The sequence below is a fragment of the Seriola dumerili genome, unplaced genomic scaffold, assembly GCF_002260705.1.
Source record: "Seriola dumerili isolate Sdu_G_001 unplaced genomic scaffold, Sdu_1.0 BDQW01000226.1, whole genome shotgun sequence".
Taxonomy (NCBI): Eukaryota; Metazoa; Chordata; class Actinopteri; order Carangiformes; family Carangidae; genus Seriola; species Seriola dumerili.
The window spans coordinates 5615952-5634106 of NW_019174481.1; the positions used below are offsets into that span (position 1 = coordinate 5615952).

General features: G+C 42.6%; 3 protein-coding genes across 4 annotated transcripts; 1 reads left to right on the plus strand and 2 right to left on the minus strand.

Annotated features, from left to right (window-relative positions):
* Positions 1-1310: 1310 nt before the first annotated feature.
* On the plus strand, positions 1311-5278 carry eif4e2 (eukaryotic translation initiation factor 4E family member 2). Of its 2 annotated transcripts, none has more exons than XM_022755360.1 (8): positions 1311-1400; positions 2306-2417; positions 2502-2636; positions 2809-2913; positions 3015-3167; positions 3260-3400; positions 3964-4039; positions 4146-5278. In XM_022755360.1, exons 1-7 carry the CDS (start codon positions 1381-1383, stop codon positions 3997-3999), a joined length of 702 nt encoding a protein of 233 aa, XP_022611081.1. In that variant the 5' UTR covers positions 1311-1380; the 3' UTR covers positions 4000-4039; positions 4146-5278. The 2 variants fall into 2 exon arrangements, with proteins under 2 accessions (XP_022611081.1, XP_022611080.1); XM_022755359.1 differs by having other exon boundaries at positions 3260-3396.
* A 212-nt stretch (positions 5279-5490) lies between these two features.
* On the minus strand, positions 5491-9164 carry LOC111229156 (phospholipid scramblase family member 5-like). Its single transcript, XM_022755361.1, has 7 exons — positions 8492-9164; positions 8315-8392; positions 7983-8175; positions 6564-6675; positions 6379-6478; positions 5917-5975; positions 5491-5529 (listed from the first exon to the last, which is right to left on the minus strand). The coding sequence occupies exons 1-7, from the start codon at positions 8829-8831 to the stop codon at positions 5503-5505; spliced, it is 909 nt and encodes a 302-aa protein (XP_022611082.1). The 5' UTR covers positions 8832-9164; the 3' UTR covers positions 5491-5502.
* Positions 9165-10169: 1005 nt separating this feature from the next.
* On the minus strand, positions 10170-16392 carry chrng (cholinergic receptor nicotinic gamma subunit). Its single transcript, XM_022755169.1, has 12 exons — positions 16327-16392; positions 14172-14308; positions 14036-14080; positions 13784-13908; positions 13488-13643; positions 12458-12555; positions 12136-12336; positions 11761-11875; positions 11561-11675; positions 11181-11445; positions 10953-11086; positions 10170-10867 (listed from the first exon to the last, which is right to left on the minus strand). Exons 1-12 carry the CDS (start codon positions 16355-16357, stop codon positions 10646-10648), a joined length of 1644 nt encoding a protein of 547 aa, XP_022610890.1. The 5' UTR covers positions 16358-16392; the 3' UTR covers positions 10170-10645.
* Between the last annotated feature and the right edge of the window lie 1763 nt (positions 16393-18155).

An 18155-nucleotide genomic window follows, 5' to 3' on the forward strand; every position in this document is an offset into this window, starting at 1 on the left:
TCTCTGGGCGGCAGGTCTCTCACATCTCTGTGATGCAAAGCTAGTTCTCTGGGACTGTTGCTGCTCCACTGACGTCGGCTCACCTCCCTGTGCCTCTTGGCCCACTATGAAAGAACCAGCTCTCCCATACACCCTCACCGTACAGGCTGTGTATGTGTGTGTGTGTGTGTGTGTGTGTGTGTGTGTGTGCATGTATGTGTACCATGAGTGGCTGAGAAGGCAGGCAGATAGAGAGATTTAGTGGGAATGTGTGTGTCGGGAATCCTAGAAAGCCCTTTATCCTGAACCGCTGAGGCTCAGGGCTGATGGGCAGCAACACACTCATGGGCGATTAGGACATCAGAGGTTGTCGGTGGGCTGGGCTGCTAATGAAGTATGACGGGACTGGCTGGTGTAAACAAACAGCAGCCATTGAAGAGGGCCGCCACTGCTCTTGCTCATTCACTCACTGGTGCGCCTGCCGGCCCGGAACAAAGGGCCCTCTCATGAAGGTCCTCACAGAGGCATAGGGGGCAAGGGGTGAGGGGATGGTCTCCACCAGCAGAGCCAACCAAACCACACCACACCATACCATGCCATACCATACCAGAGCTTTTCTCCCATCCCTCACCCCCGGACAATCTGCTCCTTAGCTAGCTTGAATTGTTCGTCTCTGGACACAGACACAGGGTTTTCTCAATCCTTCATCCCCTAAACCCGCTCACTATCCTGACTAACCGTAAAGTCAGGCTGAACCTAAAGAGGTCCTCAAAGTTCCTGACTCCATCCTCAACCCCATCACCCCCCACCTCCCTTTTTGTCCCCCTAGACTCGGTCCAGAGCCCTGCTTGGACCTGAACACAACCACCGTTTGAAGGACCGCAAGAACAGATGACAAGCGGACGGATGGAGGGGATGAAACGAGGGGATGCGGCACATCAGAGGAAGCCGGTTCATGTGAAGAAGCCGCCAGCCCTTTTTGTGTTGAGGCTGCTGTATGTGTGGTGCTGTGGCTGCCTGCTCATACCCATGTCTGTGTGTGCAGAAGTCAAAGGGTTTCTGATTATTCACTGGAGCCACAGTTAACAGACTTTTAAAAAGCTTACTGATTAGAGTGGTACTGGTTTGGGAATCAGCTGTATGAGATGTGTTGAATAAAATGTTAAAACATTACTTGGTGCTATTGTGTGTCATATTTTTTTTATGTGATTTTGGCTTTACACATGTGTGACTTTCTATCATGCAAAGAGAAAGCTGAGACACCCTGAACTCTCCACGCTCATCACCACGGCCAGCAGCACATGGCGTGCGCGTACACTTCGCGTCCACAGTGCGCGCCACCGTTCCTGCGGAATTCAGGAGGCTGTGGTCGGACCCCGAGAGACTCTCACCTAGAAAATAATGAACAACAAATTTGACGCGTGAGTAATGAAAAGTTTCTGTGGAGTATCTACCAGAGAGTGGGCTCCCTGTCGCGACTGCACACCCACCGGGGAGCTTTAACGTTAATGAGAAGCTGTCGCGTTGCGTGTAAAAAGAGAGGTGTGTCAGATTCATTGCATGGTCCTGCATGCTCTGTAGTGCTTATAAACCCACACGAGAGCGAGGTCCGCATAGACGTGTGCATTTAAAACAAATGGGAGCAACAACAGGGAGTACATTGTGTTCTGTAATAGGAAATGTGCCGTGTTGCTAGGTGTAGCTTAGCTTGCCGGAAGGCGCGCAGGCCCTGAATCCTCGGTGTGGTGGTTGTTTAGAGGCGGGGGAAGGTGCGTGAGAGCTCGGCTCAAGCTAGACTCCCGTGGCCCTGAAGCACGGGCAAGACACGTACAGCGTGTTGAGGCGATTCATGGTCAGTGTAGTTTAGGGGAGGTGTGTACATGTGCAATATAAACTGTCTATATCTTTGCAGTTCACAAGGAGAAAGTACACTCACCAATTTGTTGCATGTAGCTGAAACTGTTGCAGTAAAATGCAGCAGCCCTGCAATAAATCATGTCTTTAAGAAGGCAGTGACGCTCAGTTTTAGCTGTAAGTGTTTCTATTATTTGGTGTACCCCATTTCACGTCACTGTACACCAAATATTAGAAATACACGTCACTATGACACAGTACAGTTCAACAGCACAAACTGCAGTCTCTAAGATTATCATAAAATTGTCTAATCACATGTAATCCATTGCAGGACTTTTATATTAGACTGCAATACTTTAAGCAAGGTGGTCCTAATAAATTGGCAACACAGTGCAAGTCTCCCTTCATGTAAACTAGTCAATGCATGTCACAGACGTTTTTATTTTGCTGCTTTTGTTTCCATCAAATCCAGTCTGAAAGATGATGACAGTGGAGACCACGACCAGGACCAAGGCTCACCGAAAGACAGTGAGAAGGAGAAAACTGAAGACGAGGACAAGGAACAGAACACTTCCAAGAAAAAGGTGAGTCTGTTAAAGAATGACTCATATGCGTTTGACGCCTCTAAAGTTAATTGTTTGGCTTAGTCATGTTTTCCTTGTCTGCAGATGGTTGTGCCAGGGGCAGGAGAGCACCCTCTTCAATACAACTACACCTTCTGGTACTCCAGACGCACCCCGGGGAGACCAGCCAGCACACAGAGCTACGAACAGAACATCAAACAGATTGGCAGCTTCGCCTCGGTATGTGCCTCCTCATGACAACTTTAGAGAGAGCGTACAGACAGTAGATAGTGAGGGGACCCTCTTTTGCTTTTGTTTATCACCATAGCCAGACGCAGCCCTAACCATTAAATGCAAGCTTATGCTGACTCATTCTGCCACCATTATTGACATAACCATTTCTTCTCCTTAGGTGGAGCAGTTCTGGCGTTTCTATAGTCACATGATCCGGCCAGGCGATCTGACAGGCCATAGTGACTTTCACCTCTTCAAAGAGGGTATTAAACCCATGTGGGAGGTGAGTACACATTTGCTGATATCTTGGACTTGTTTAGATCTTGTACACTAAAGAATGTTTTATAAAGGTTCATACTCAACCCTTGCATGTCTTGTGTTTAGGATGATGCCAATAAGATGGGTGGGAAGTGGATCATCCGTCTGAGGAAAGGCCTAGCATCTCGGTGTTGGGAGAACCTGATCCTGGCCATGCTGGGGGAGCAGTTCATGGTGGGAGAGGAGATCTGTGGGGCTGTGGTGTCAGTACGCTTCCAGGTAAACCCACCAACAGACACCTGTTGCATGTAATCCTGCACTGCTTACTCTAATGTACTCAGACATGCCTTCTGATGCTTTTTTTTTCCCAGGAGGACATAATTTCCATCTGGAACAAGACAGCTAGTGACCAGGCGACCACTGCTCGCATCAGAGACACCCTGCGCAGAGTCCTCAACCTGCCTCCCAACACCATCATGGAGTACAAGACACACACAGACAGCATTAAGTATGTATGTCTCCACCCTTTTTATTATTTTTCTTCTCTCCAACCCTCTCTCTCACACATGAATGTTTGCATGCTCACAAACTTAACATTTCCTCTCTTTAACTGTAGTGCATCAGTGTTGTTTCAGAGCTGAATTCTGTAAAACGTTTTGATGTGATTTTGATGAACAATTAATCAATATAGTTTTTTATCCAGCAAAAAAAAAACCTGCTACATCTCTCTGTTTTATATCATTTTAAACTGAATATCTTTGGGCTTTAGGAAATCATGATGAGCATTTTTCTCTTTCTCGTGACATTTACATTAAAAAGTATTACAGTATTAGACATTATTCTCTTGGAATGATAATGTATTAAATGCTTTTATCACAACATTCACAGCTATTTTTCATTGTCAGTTGTTGGTCTAATGTAAAAAGTAAATTAGAACCATGTATGCAAATCCCTGTTCCATGTGCTTTTGCAGTAAATTGATGCACCTGTGACTCCACCATTGAAAAGGCACAAATATATAAACACTTTGTTTGCTGTATTATGAATGATGATGTACTGCATCTACATTTCGCAGAGCCTGGGAAGACTTCCATGGTCTGGTGAATGCTAGTGGCGGACGTTAGCCCCTCACACAGAAAACCTCTGCAAGGGTAAGACCTGTTGCTACATTAATTTAGAGCAAAAGAAATTGTTTTTCTCTGACATACTTTGTTTCATGATAATGTGATGATGTTTGTCTCTGTTTGCGGTGTATAGGTGTGTGTATTTGTGATGTGTTGAGGGATGACGAGTCCAGGGAAGGATACCTCTGCGTGAGTTGGCGCTGTGTGATCTGAAGACAGAGTAAAAGTCAGGGACAGAGGCAAGAAGACCATTCCTTCTGTGTGTCAAATTGGAAATGAACAGAAAAGCCTTTCAACGGGACACTGAACCAAGTTGAAGAGAGAAATGTGCGTTATTTTTAATCAACCAGAGGAGAGCAAAGCCTCCCTTTTTATGTTTTGTAAGGCAAGTTGTAACATCTGTTAACTTGCCACCAGAGAGGGGGGGGGCATGTGACTGGTGTTTGGTCATTAGCTGTTAACAAAGTGTACTTGACAAAATTCAAGAAAACCAACAACAAAGCCAATCTGTTATAATGCGAGATCTGATTTTATTGCTTAACATAACATCACACTTCCTGCTGTCAAAATAAATCTGTGTTAATCTGTTTTATTGGGACTCAAACAGGGTTGCTGGTAGATGTTATTTTATTACAGTGCTGTATTTTATCTACAATTCCTCTGGTCATTTCGAACTAGAATGATTACTATTATTGTGTACGATATATTTGTAAATACAGTCCACTTCAAAGATCACTTAATTGAATCAGCAATGGTTCTCCGTCTTTGACCTGGAAGTTGAATCCCAAAGGATGAGGACCATCCTGTGTTGAGCAGAAGGTTGTATAGCCGGCATCTTAAAAATGGACTGCCAAGCTGCCTAGATCACTGTGCCTGGCCTCGAGCCCGACCCAGGTTTCCCTTATGTCTTTTTTTTGTCTTTACCCCGCCTTTAAATAATCCAAGGGTCGGGCTCTGCTTTAATGTCCTCAGCAAAGGTGTATAGGGGTCCTGGAACACTGGCCTTCACTCCTTTTCCATTTTGTAGTAAAAGAAATGAAACTAGGCCCAGGTCCAGGGTCTGTGACAGTTTTTATTAATTCCTCGGGAGCATTTTTTGGAACCATGTTAAGAAAGCGCCTATAGTTTGTTGAAAAACTGTAATGCTGGCCATGTTTGGTAGTGTGATGATGGGTGCAGGTGTCTGCGTGTGTGTCAAAAGTGAAGAAACACTGTTGGATGTACACCTGATGGATTATATAGCAATAAATGTCAAATATGCATCTGCTGCTAAAGCCGGTTTAGTGTCACTTTCTTTCTTAAATGGATGTTGAAACTGAGTAGAGGTTCGTTTAGAAAGGTTCGGCTACACCTTTCAATGCCACAGGAGCCTTGGTGCACATGCTGTAGTCTCTTTGAACCATGAAAATCTGTGACCTGGCTGGTGTGCCTCACTAGCCCTAGTCCACTTATTGTGAGTCTGTTACGAATGATTGGTCGTTTTTCACTGATCAGCTCATCTCAAAGAACATGTGATTCTGTGGAGAAATAATTAGAACAGGTGAGCTCACCAGTGAGGGGATTTAATTATGACTGAAATCTAACTAAGTACATTTAATGAAGTACTATACTAAAGTACAAATTTAAGTATTTCAATTTAATGCCACTTAATACTTCTAATCAAGTACAATTCAGTGGGAACTTTTTGCTCCACATTTATTTGACAGCTCTAGCTGCTGGTCACATTATAGATTATTTTTTTTTATACATAATATCTTAATATGGTGCAATGAATTATGAAATACAATTAAAATGCATTACATATTAAACTATACCCAACTGTATATATAAATAGGTCAGTTCCACTAAGATCAACTACAACAGTAAAAGGGCAATAGAATGACAAAAGAATTTTATATGCTTACCAACAAGAAGGTGGCTGCCAGCAGCAGCAGCTTAATGTGTGAATCCACACTCAGTGGCACTGGAAGAGTGAAACAGATTTAGGAATGGCATCATTATGAATTTGAAATGTGACTGGGATATAAAAGGCTGTTGGTACCTCAAAAGGCCACATTGATAAAATGAAAAACAGCGTTAACCAAACAGTGCTTCCCAAAAAAGTGGAGGTTTTTCAGCAAGCAAAACAAAATGTGAAGTGCAAGATAGTTTTTACAATCTGAAGAAGGCTGTCATGCTCTAGAGTTTACTTTTTGTGTTGCTAAGAAACTAGAAAGAGAGATTTGTGAAAAGAAACATACAAGTCGAGTTCTTGATGATGCTATTTCAGTAAAACTGGTTTTGCTTTGGCTTCCAAAGGCGCACATGACAGAAAGAAATTGGCAACCACTCCATAAGAAATTAGGAATAAAATCTTTGGAACTCACCCTCCAACCCAAAATACTCATGATCCATGTTATGTTCGTCACTGAAGCCAGGCCATTTCTTCCATATTGTGCCAATTTTCTCACCAATGTTTGAGACAATCTGGTTTATGATAGTGAAAAAAAAATAGTGAATGTGATACACTTGTAGAAACATATTTTATTTTTGGTTGCTTAAATGTTTCTACCTGAAATTGCTGGTTGGAGAAACAGCGGCACGGACAGCAGGAGCCCTGGATTCTGATGGTGTTTGCTCCTTCTGAATCACATACTTCCAGAAGAGGGGTGAACATGCTCCACCTTGCAACACAGTCAGCACAACAACTTAACGCACTTACGCTTACATGATCGTGCAATAAGCAACCTGGCAGATGCACTGGCCAGTACTTCACTCAGTGGCGCAGCCCAGCCTTGATGCTTGGTTGATCACATTTTCAGCTGTCATGATTCTGCAGCACCAAAACCATTGTTCGCTTGGTGTCGGAAGGGTTCAAATTGGGGCATGCTTTATTCTAGCACAACTGAGGGAATATTTATACCAAGTAGACCTCTGGTCACTGAAACCTCTGCCAGGTCAGTAATTAGACAAAACCTCATCGAGTGTTGCTTCTGGAAAACTCTAAATTCGACACACAAAGGCACCCCAGCTAACCCTGGAGTCAAACTCAGGCCAGATGAAGAAGGAAGTATTTTGGTTTGGCTACAGGAGACAGGGTGCTGCCATTGCTCCCATTAGCCAACATTCCCATTAAGGAGGATGCTGCATTCCTTCCTTTCCCAGTCCAGTGCAGTTCTGTTGGTGTGTCTCCGTGCAGACAGCTGTTTTGTGCATTAACTCCCCCAGGTTTAGACTACACCCCGGCTGTGTGGAACAGTAAAGGCTCTCAATGCTATTTACAGACAGGCCTGGGCATCTACGGTGGCTCAGGGTGGCCAGAGGCTGGGAGCGACATGGAAAAAGGCTCACATGACAAGCCGTTCAGTATGAGAATGTACAGTATTACGGTGTCTGGTACAATAGTCTGGTAGCGGGAGGTCAAAGGGTTAAAGGGTTCATTCATCGAAATCACAAAAAATCAGCAGCAACATGTCTGTCCATGAGTCCTTTAGAGCATGCTGACTGTAACTCTATAGCAAAGTGAATTTCTTTCAATGCTGTGAGCACCACAAACAAAATCCATTCACCACTGCTGTATTAATACTGCATTACCTCAATAAAAGTACAGAAGCATTAGCAGGAAAATGCACTTCAAGTTTCAAAAATGAAAGTACTCATTATGTAGGACTGCCCCATTCAGTGTGTTGATGCTATTTTTTTTTTATATTACTGAAATATTATTTGTGATTCATTAATGTGTTAGAAGCTTTAATGTTAGGTGAGTTTAATATTTAATTTTTTGACAATGCACCATATTTTAGAAGCTGATCATGGGTGTAATATGTAAACTGTAACAGAACAAAAAATATAATATTTCCCTCTGAAATGTAGTGGAGCAGAAGTATGAAGTAGCAGAAAATAGAAATACTCAATTAAGTGCAGACACTTCGAAAATGTATCTAATGCACTTTCCTCCAAGAACAATATGAGCAGATTCAGATTGTCCTACCTCTGGCATACAGTGCCAATGAGATGTTTTTGAGGTGTGTAGACTCTCATCTCCATCAGGCAGCAGCTGAGGCAGCAGGCGTCCACCCTAAGGGGCCTTTCAAAATAAAAGACCTGGTGGCCCTGACAGTCGAAGCCCTTGAAAGAACAGGCCCGAGCTGGACCACAACACTGGAGACACACACATGAGCTCTCTGACAGGAGGAAGACATAAAGGAGAGACAGAGAATACACAGAAAACCGTCATCATTCCCTCTCCCTTGACACAAAATGCGGACGAGATGAATGTTCTCAGTTAAAACACATGTACTGTAGCTGAACATGCACCAGTACCTTCCACAGCCACAAATAACTGCGACCTGCTGCCTCCTGTGGTGATGCTGTAGATCCTCCTGGGAACACACTGTGGACCTGCAATGATGAAGCATTGTTCTCTTCAGGTAGAGAAATCTCTGCACAGTAATCCTTTTCTACACACAGACACAGAGAACTGGACATATTTGTTCTTACCTTGCAACTCTGGCCGAGCATCAATATGAATCTCACTGACTGTTTCCAGCATGGAAATAAAGTCTGATCTCGGTGCACCTCCGAAGTTCTGCCCCTCCGTCCCTGGCCTGCTCACTTTCTCCCGTGGCTGCATGAAGCCGTTCTCCATATTCTCCTGACTTGAAAACTGCTTATCAGATCCCCAGCCAGGAGGCGTTGGCTGAGGTTTGGGTCCAGGTGAGTGAGTCTGGCACTCACATGAAGGCTCACAGCGGTTCTGGAAAGCTCTTAAGATCATCTGGATGTGCTTTTCTCGTTCCAGACGACCAAATGGAAGAGGCTGGTTGGTCACTGCTGACATGGTGAAAAACTGAAAATATAGGCGGATGAAGCAATTTCATAAGAACCTTCAATTACGGAATTTTCAACATCTAATCTTGTTTTTTGGGAACTGTTGGACTGAATCAGTTGGTTCCCAAACTTTTTTTGTGTGTGACCCTTAAACATAAAGCGTTACGAGTTGCGATCAGTTCAGTCGAAGGGGGATTTTCCTCTCTGAGACTGTTTCATTTGAATAATTTTTAGGTGCCTGAAGATGTAAAACTACACTGCTGGACTTAAAGGTTCATTGTTTACCTTGGAAATTGTGGATTGACAAAAAAATACGGATCAAAACTTCCACTGAAAGTATATCAACAGAGAGAAAAGTCAGGAAGATCTGCATAACTTTATTTTGGAAATCCCAACCACTAGTTTAAATGTATAAACAGCTTAGAAGTCCTTAGAATACAAACTTTCTTTTTAATATGAAATGAAGTCAACGCTTTTAAAAAAAAAAAAAAAAAAAAAAAAAAAAAAAAAAAAATTGAGTTAATTCTCAAAGTTATGTGCAAAAGTTTAAGGAAAACAGCTTTTCTCCTACCACTCTGTCTCAGACAGTTCCCTGGCGGCAATATAAACATCCTCCTGTCGAAAACAAAGTGATTTCTCCATAGCAGCCAGCCTGAGCTTCTTATTTATTCACATCACACACTCACAGTCCTGCCGGACAGTTTGGTCTCATTCTGCAGCTGCAGAACAACAACACTGTATATTCCTCCACAACACCATGATGAAGCCCTACCTTCTGTCAAGCGCACATACAGTGACTGCTAAAAGAAAACCACAAATTGCTAACGTTTCCCTATAGCATTCTTTCCTAGTTATATATGAGCTAATAGATACACAAAGATAGAAAATAGCACACAAGAATTAAAAGTCTTTTGCTTACCAGAGACCAGGCAAACGCTCATGAGTCCTCAGGATCAGGAGGGGTTAAGCGCCAACCTCCTTAGCACCTCTGTGTGTTTGTGTCAATATTCATGTAGTAATGTTTGTGAGTGTGTGTGTGTCTGGAGTTCTCACTCCCACTCTCGTCCCCCACTGTCTGTCTTATCCCCCGACTCTGTTTCCATCCCAACTAGCCGGATCTGCCTTTTGTTGGGCTAGAAAGGCACCACTCAGCCATGTAATTGAAATCCTGCTTCCAGAGGTGGGGGGCTGCACAGTGGGTCTGTGTTTCTGGGATAGCCTGGGGAGGGGGGGCGGGTGTCAGTGCTCTCAAAATGTGCCTTGAAAAAAGGCGTCAAACACAGGATTAGCAAATTTCTGCAATAGTCAATTGTGTAATTAACACGATTACAGTGGTATCTTTATTGATAAAAGCATTCATTTGGAACATGTGGCTGTAAATCACCTCAGTTGTTTACTGGTTACATGTGTGATCAACACTGTGTCTCATGTATAGTCTCACAGGGCAAAGGGTAAACTGGCAGTAAACACTGTGCTGACAAGAAGAGCTACGAAAGTTTCTCTTTTTTGTTACACAGCACTGACTTTGACATTTTTCAACTGTAACTAAAACTTACAACTGACACCAGTTTGCATCATTATGGATCAAACGTGGCATCCACACACGCGCAGTGGATCATTTATCACCATGATGGGGCATATCCGACTTAACCTCTGTGACAGTGCACACATCCACATTAGCATCTGACACCACTGCAGAAAATACATACAGTTGTATCTTCTCCACTCCCAGTGTGTCCCAGTTGTTAGTGAAAGATCACTGACAAGATGCCGTCAGATTTCCACTTTGGTTAAAGTGACGAAATGTAATGACATCCTCTTGGTTCAGCCGAGGAAGTCTGCTCCTATCCCGTTCTCAGTTACGTCAGTGAGATTGTTTAACAGAGGGAGATATTTCTTTGGATCGCCAAGGAAAGGTGAGGAGGGAGGTTGGTTGAAGTGGCCCATGAGGAAGATCCCAATAGTGCCAATAAAAAACACCAGCGTCATGACAATAAAGCAAACCCTATCGATCACCCTGGCCACCAGGAACCACTCTTCATTCTCCTGCGTTTAGGAAAAAAGTGAGAGATTGTAAGAGATGTTGATTTACACTTGAGGAGGTGAGTGAATGTATAAATGTAGAGCTCACATTCTGGAAGTTGTTGTGCTGCCGTGCAGTCTCAGCTATGTGTTTGCAGGATGCCACACACTGCTTCAGCTGTGGAGAGGCCTTTGCCAGACTGGCACCCAGCTGCTCAGCTGTGCCGCCCTCCAGCCCATCATCTGGGGCCAAAACAGACCAGATATTCATGCGGTTAAAAGGGAAACCCCACTTTCATGGGCACTTAAACAAATTCAAACTCATTCAAATACTTACGTAGCTTCTCTAATACTGATTTCATCAATCCATTTCTTTCTTTGAGTCTGGCAAACATGAGTTCTGACCGAGCTGTTTTCATCACATATTCCTCCGCCTTAGAGATGAGGGTCATGGAGCTGCGACGTCGGCAGGGAACCAAGAACACATTGTTCCTGTCTGTAGTCAGGGTTTCACCATTTTCAGTTTCGGAGGTGTTGTCATGGTTTGGTGTCCAGGGTCGCATCTGCATCCTGAGCAGTCGAGGCAGGACGTTAAGGAGGATCTGAAAGTGACAGCAGGTCAAAGGGTCATCCAGTGGCAAACAGATTGATGTGGGCTTCACAGTATGTTCACCGAGTAGCTGCTTAATTAATGGAAATTCCCACTTTCGGACTCACCTTTCGGACTTTGTCTGTCATTATGTGGGTGTTTGGGGTTCTCAGGGAAACGTTGAGGACTATCACACAGTTCATCACGACCATGGTGGTCACTGACATCACAAACATTAGATACCTGCAGCCAAAGGTTTATAAATCACACAGTTTTTAGCACCATCTTCAGTCAGCAGTAGACTCCGAACTGAAATCTATGAACTTACTTTCCAATAAGAGGCACTGCCTTTGAAGTCTCTGGAACCTTCTTAGCGATAAGGAGGAGGAACACAGTCTGGCCGAGAAGAGTTGCAATAGACATTGTGCACTTCTGACCGCCGGCTGCAAAAACCATACCACAAACCAGTATTCAGTTAGATTAATTACAAAGACATATGGCAATGACTGACCTGGTAAAAGGTTCATTTGGTATATTCTAATTTTGTAGCTGGACTTCTGTCTTGTCAAGTACACAGGTCAAGATCTGAAGAAAATCCTATAATGATGAGACCTTGGAAATCCTGAGGCAATTTGATGTTGACGAGACAGAGGTCTGGCTACCCAAGATTTCGCTTTTAGATATACAAAGTGAGGGAAAAGACCTTTGCCAGGTAAGTAGTAGACAAGCAGGCCGAGGGAGGAGAAGAGCACACAGGGAGCGATGATATTGATGATGTAGAAAAGGGGCTTTCGCTGGATGATGAGGAAGAAGACCACCTCCTGGTACTCCAGCTCATCCTGAGTGTACTGAGTGTTGATCATTTTCTTAGCCGGCCTGTGTCTGATGACCCACTCGCCATTCTCTACCAATGAAGTTTTCATTGGAGAAAAACATTTGGCTGCACTTTAGATAATTGTAGTTATATGCACTTCTTTAAAATCCGTCATTTAAATATTTCATATCAGTTATCAATTCATTTGTACCTGTGAAAGCCTCTGGATCAATATCCACCCACTCCAGTGTGTGATTGTCCTCCTGTTTGAGAACCAGTTCAATCTCATTGGCACTGTAGGTCTGCGAGCTGCACACAGGGAGAGAGCATGCGGTCTGTCTCCACAACAAACACAGCCATCTATTCACTTTTACAAGACAGCACGGTGAAAAGGGACACTGTGGATTATGTTAATACAAGAAGCCTGAAAAGTAAACAAACAGGGCTGTAGCTAGGATTTTACAAACACTGACGTTAGAAGTAAAACTTTTAATTTAATTTTTGTTAGTTTCCTTTTAATTTGTTAATTTAACTGTTCATTTCTTTGAAAAGTTCTCCCTACATTATATTCTGTTTTAAAGCGCTTTTAAAGTGCTTTTCTGCACTGCAAGTATTATTACAATTTAAATATTATATTGCTCTTCTCATTACATACCAATGCCATATTACTACTGTGTTGTTATCACTGTGCTTTTACATTATTATATTATTATGCTATAATTTGATTCTATCGGATTTCTATTATATATACAGTATTTCTCAGCATTGTATTATTACTGCAATGTGTGTGTGTATTACAGGTAGTGCACATATATATAACTTTATTATAAGTATAACTTTGTTATAAGTTGCACCATTTGAGTTCTTTTGCACAAATACTTCTATAGTCATAGGTTTTGTAATGTATATACAGTATTTAGCTTTTTAATTGAATCTCTTGTTTGTTATTTTTTATTGAATTCAAAGAATTTCGTTTCCTTTTTCTCATCTTTTTGATGTGCTGCTGTAACATGACTTTATCCTCAGGGATCAGTAAAGTTTTATCTTATATCTGCAGAAATTACTGCAAATTTTGACAAACACTGGAACTTAAGTTCTATGTTGAGACGGCAACAAATTTTAGAGATGCATGAGAGACAAAGGAGGCAGTAACTGAGTCATGTGTGCTGTATGTAACGGAACTGTTTGTGCACTGCTAACTGGTCAGTCATCGAGACCCATCGGATCATGTCGCTACTCACCGAAAGACCATGGTGCAGTTCTGCCAGTCAAAGGGAAAGTAGTTGACAGTGATGCTGCAAGCGCTGCGGTAGATGGCAGGAGGCAGCCAGTACACACAGCCGTTAGGAGACACCAGTGCATTGCAGTAGAGTGCAACCTCGAACTGACCGTCCACACTGTGGACCAGAAGACAGACGAGAAAGAAACTGAAGTTTTCTACATGATTCAATCAAAGAAAGAGAAACTTCTTCATTGGCTTCTTGACTGAAAAAATATTGGGACCTACATGTTCCTTTGTGAAAGTTGATACACTCACTTGTTCTCCAGTATGATGTCTGGCAGCCATATGCTCTTGGAAGGGACACGTAGCTCAGAGGTGATGTTTCCATACAGAGCTGACCTGGACGGCTGGTCCCATCTGAGCCTGTAGTCACACCATTGCTACAAAAAGAAATACTGTGAGCTAGACTTTTGATCATACTTTGAAAATGTATTATGATAAAAATCATAGTACATTATTGCAAACTGGCAAAAAAAAACCCAGCAGGTGAGGTGTGTATGTGGTTACCATTTCTATCCAGACGCTGGTTGTCAGGGCCTCCTCCTTTTCATTCTGAGGAGGGATAGTTAGGGAGACAATGTTAACTCCAAGGCCTAAGCAGATACTGACACTAATAAAAAGCACCAGAACGAACTTCACCAACCAGAGAGATGAGGTTGGTGAGCGTCAACTTGATGTCGACCCGAGTGATGTCCCCACTCTTCTCCATGGGTCGAACGTTCTTGTTGTAGCCCTTCATCAAGTCCTTGAAAAGTTCCCCTTCCAGGTTGACTGCCGATGCTGCTGACAAACCACACAGACAAAACGACAAAAACAAGTGATAGCACAAGGACTAAATGTAAAGGGCAACTGCATCAATTTTACATAGTAAATTCAGATTCCTATCACCTGTGTGTCTTATGGTTCTGGAGGAGCTTTCTAAATTTAGGAAAATAACCCTCATGATGTCATAGTGATGTCAGCAGGGTTATCTTGGCTTGGACTTGAGACATAACATTGTTAACAGAGAGCCTTTCATTAAAAACTGAGGTATGAGGTTTGATAGAAATGAGTATTTAGGAGGGGCATCTGATTAAAGAGGCTATTGAGTTGCATTATGGGAAATGTAGGATCCAGTATCTTTGGAACTTGACTCATACTAAGGGACCAACTTAGGATGTCTTGGCCTCTGCTGCCTCATTTTTGACATTTTTCTTCTTGTGAACCCTTTCAGTTTAATTTCGACTTGATATTTTGTTGGAATGCAAACTAGTCAGTTCGGGAATAAAGACTGTCTATGTGGCAACAGCACCTGATGGTCCCTCAGGTGAAGCCCACTACAATTCTTTTCTCATTTTACAATAGGCTGTACAGCACAATAAATTAGTCTGATTTGCCTGCTACTGTATATATACGTGCCTTGCTAAACAATACGGTACAATTCAGAGACAATATCTATTTGAGACAAAAGTAGTTTTACCATCATTCATTACTGAACCTGTCATAGTTTGATGAACAGTGCTGTTTGGTTTACTGCCAACTTTGTAATGATAACCATTTGGGAGAAGAGAGTTACATTTTGTTCAAATGTATGAACAGAGGCGTACTACTATAGTATGAGTAAAAGTTTTATTCTAACCATTTGTCTGTTTAACTTCATTTTGTTATTACAGTTACGAGCCAAAGTTATATGTAACTTAGTTGCCTTCTTGAAGAATGTTGTACCTTTAAGTAATTTATGTTGCACTTCATCGGGCAGCAGCTGTCTGGAATGAAGTGCAACATAAATTACTTTCCCATTTCTGTATTGTAATATTGTGTTTGTACTCCATACCATGTAACCATGGTCTTGAGTCAGTAATGATCTATAAAATCGGACTTCACAGATTCACACCACACCATGCAGACTCCTAGGAACTAACAAGACACTCTATCATTTCTACAAAATGTAGCAGCAGGTTGATTTAGCCAGCGTTCCTACCTGTGGCAGAAATCATAAACACCCTTATGAAGAGAGACAGAGAGAGCGGAGGTCCAGAATCCATCAGTGTGTGTGATTATGCTGCGCTGTCCGAGACAAAGCTGTGATCACTAATCTGATTCACACAGGCACTACTTGATAGAGCTGCTGGCGCTCAGCCTGTCTGTTTGTGTGTGTGTCTGTGTGTGTATGAGTGTGTGTGTGTGTGTGTGTGCTTCCCAGCAGAGACCAGGGCTGATGGGAGGGTTGAGGTTTGGAAGAATGGTTGGAGCTTTGTGGGGGAGTTGATGATGGTTAGGGTTAAATCCAAGAGTGTATTTCCAGTATGGCATAGCCAGCTGTCACAACACGCACGCGCAGACACACGCACACACACACACACACACACACACACACACACACACACACACACACACACACACACACACACACACACACACACACACACACACACAAACACACATGCACACACACACTCTCCCTGGGAACATGACATGCACATAGTTTGGCCATTGTACTCAGTACATGGCTGCCCTCCAGTGTTAAGGTACCCCATCAAAACACACACTGTATTGTAATTCTGTTACGTGCACCTGGCTACTGTCATTCAGGCGTCCACACAAAGAAAATAAAATAAAAATAACTCATGGACTCTTTGAGTTCAAATTTAGCACTGTAATAATCTATAAGAAACTAGTTAACAGCTTTTTCCATCAGAAGCCGCGGTTAAATGTGTTCTCTACAATAAAAGGATTACAGGCAGAGAGATTAGACGATAAAGAGGAGACAGCAGAAACATTGTGAGTGTCTGTGAGCCAGAAAGTAAAAAAAGCCTTACAGTGGACGAGAGAACAGGTGATAAGTCTCATCCATTTACAGCACACCGTCTGTGGTGACTGACCAGGCTCTGTGGAGGTTGCTGACACATTTGTGGGCTGTCATTATGTGTGTGTGTGTGTTCCTCCCATGATATGGCACACTTCCCACACACATAAACACACAAGTCAGAGGCAGGGGTTGATGTGTCGCAACAGAAGTAGGTGTATGTGTGTTTTCTCAGCTGTTGCACTCATACCTTTGTATATTGTATATCCCTCTTTTAGGTCTTGAGCTGGGCAAAAATTAGTGCCAGAGATTAGTGGGCAGATATTAATTGTTAAAGTTACTTTGGTTTATTTGGGGGCTCTTTCAGCCAATCATCCCCACCATCAAAGAGACCCTGAGACTTGGTGACCACAATGAGGTGGACAACGCACAGCGAGAATGAGGCTTGTTTACAATTCAAAGGTATCACTTCCTCAAACAGCAGTTGGCTGAAGTTACAATGTTCTCACTCATGAGTCAACAAGTGACTCTAAAGGTCAGGCTAGTTCTGGGTCCAGTTACAATTCCTCATCCTGGAAATAAGGAGAGAAAACAGGGAGTTACTGGTCACCACAGAGCAGCAGCTGCAGTGTTGATGGGAAAGCTTTTAGCCTTAAAGGGTGAGAGGACTGAGGTCAATCTGAGGTCATAAGAGGAACCAATCGGCATCGAAACCCGTCTCAAGAGAGCACATTTAGATCTCGACAGAACTGCAGCAGCAAAATACTGCAGGATTAGCAGCATTACTGTTGGCTTATTTGATTATCTCACATCAGAAGTTTAACGTGGAATTTTATAACCACAATATTCAACACAACATGCCATAGCATTAATAACAATTTTATTTATATATAGATTTTTTTTTTTACAAAAATACAAAGGCTTTTCTCTATACAAATAAATATGGTAGGAATAAAGATAACATGAATAATATATACAGTCTGAGTGCATCACAAGAGGCTCAACCTTTGTAAAAGACAATGACAATATGAATAACTTATCATTTTGTACAGATTCATAAGTTAGACAAGGCTGCGTCTCCGACCACATAAAAAAAAAAAAAAACCTGTGGCGTGATGGGCGGTCGATAGTTGGGTCGATACATTCATGGTTGTGTTTTCATTAAAGAGTAAATGTCAGGCTCTCAGACAGGGAAACAAAATAATGCTTGTCACAGGAGACGACAGAGGAAGTAAAGTTTGTGTGACTGTGCGTTTTTTTGTGCGTCTCTCTGCCCCATAACAAGGGTTTTCTGGTGCTTTTGAAACGGGTCTCTCTGAGAGTCATTGTGCCATCGTCTCTCATTTCAGTCTTTTCTTTTTCATGTCATCTCACTTGCTTTTACGTTGAAGTTAAGTCTTGAGTGCCTCTAGTGCCAAAGCGATGATCCTTGGTACACTGCGGTAGAATGACTCATTCTCCAGGCCCACAAGACTGTAGAAGGTCAAAGGTCGTCCTCCCACTACTGCTCTGACCCGCGCCTGGTAGAGTCCTCTGTCATTCTTGGAACTGAGATCAACTAACACCTGAGCAAAAGAAAGAACCAATAAGGGTTAGGGTTACTCAAAAGTTATAGAATGATGCAGTTGTTTCCTTCCACCAGTTTACTTCTCTTAACTTCTCCATCTTAAATGACAGTTTACCTCTTGAAAAGTCATGCGCAGGTTCTTGTTTGGGATGCTTAGGACCCAGCTGTAGGAGTCTCTGACTTGGCTGACTTGCTGTGAGGTTTCTCTCACTCCAGGACAAACTACATGAATAAATAAAATTATTTAATTTGAGAAATAACATTGAACATGGCAT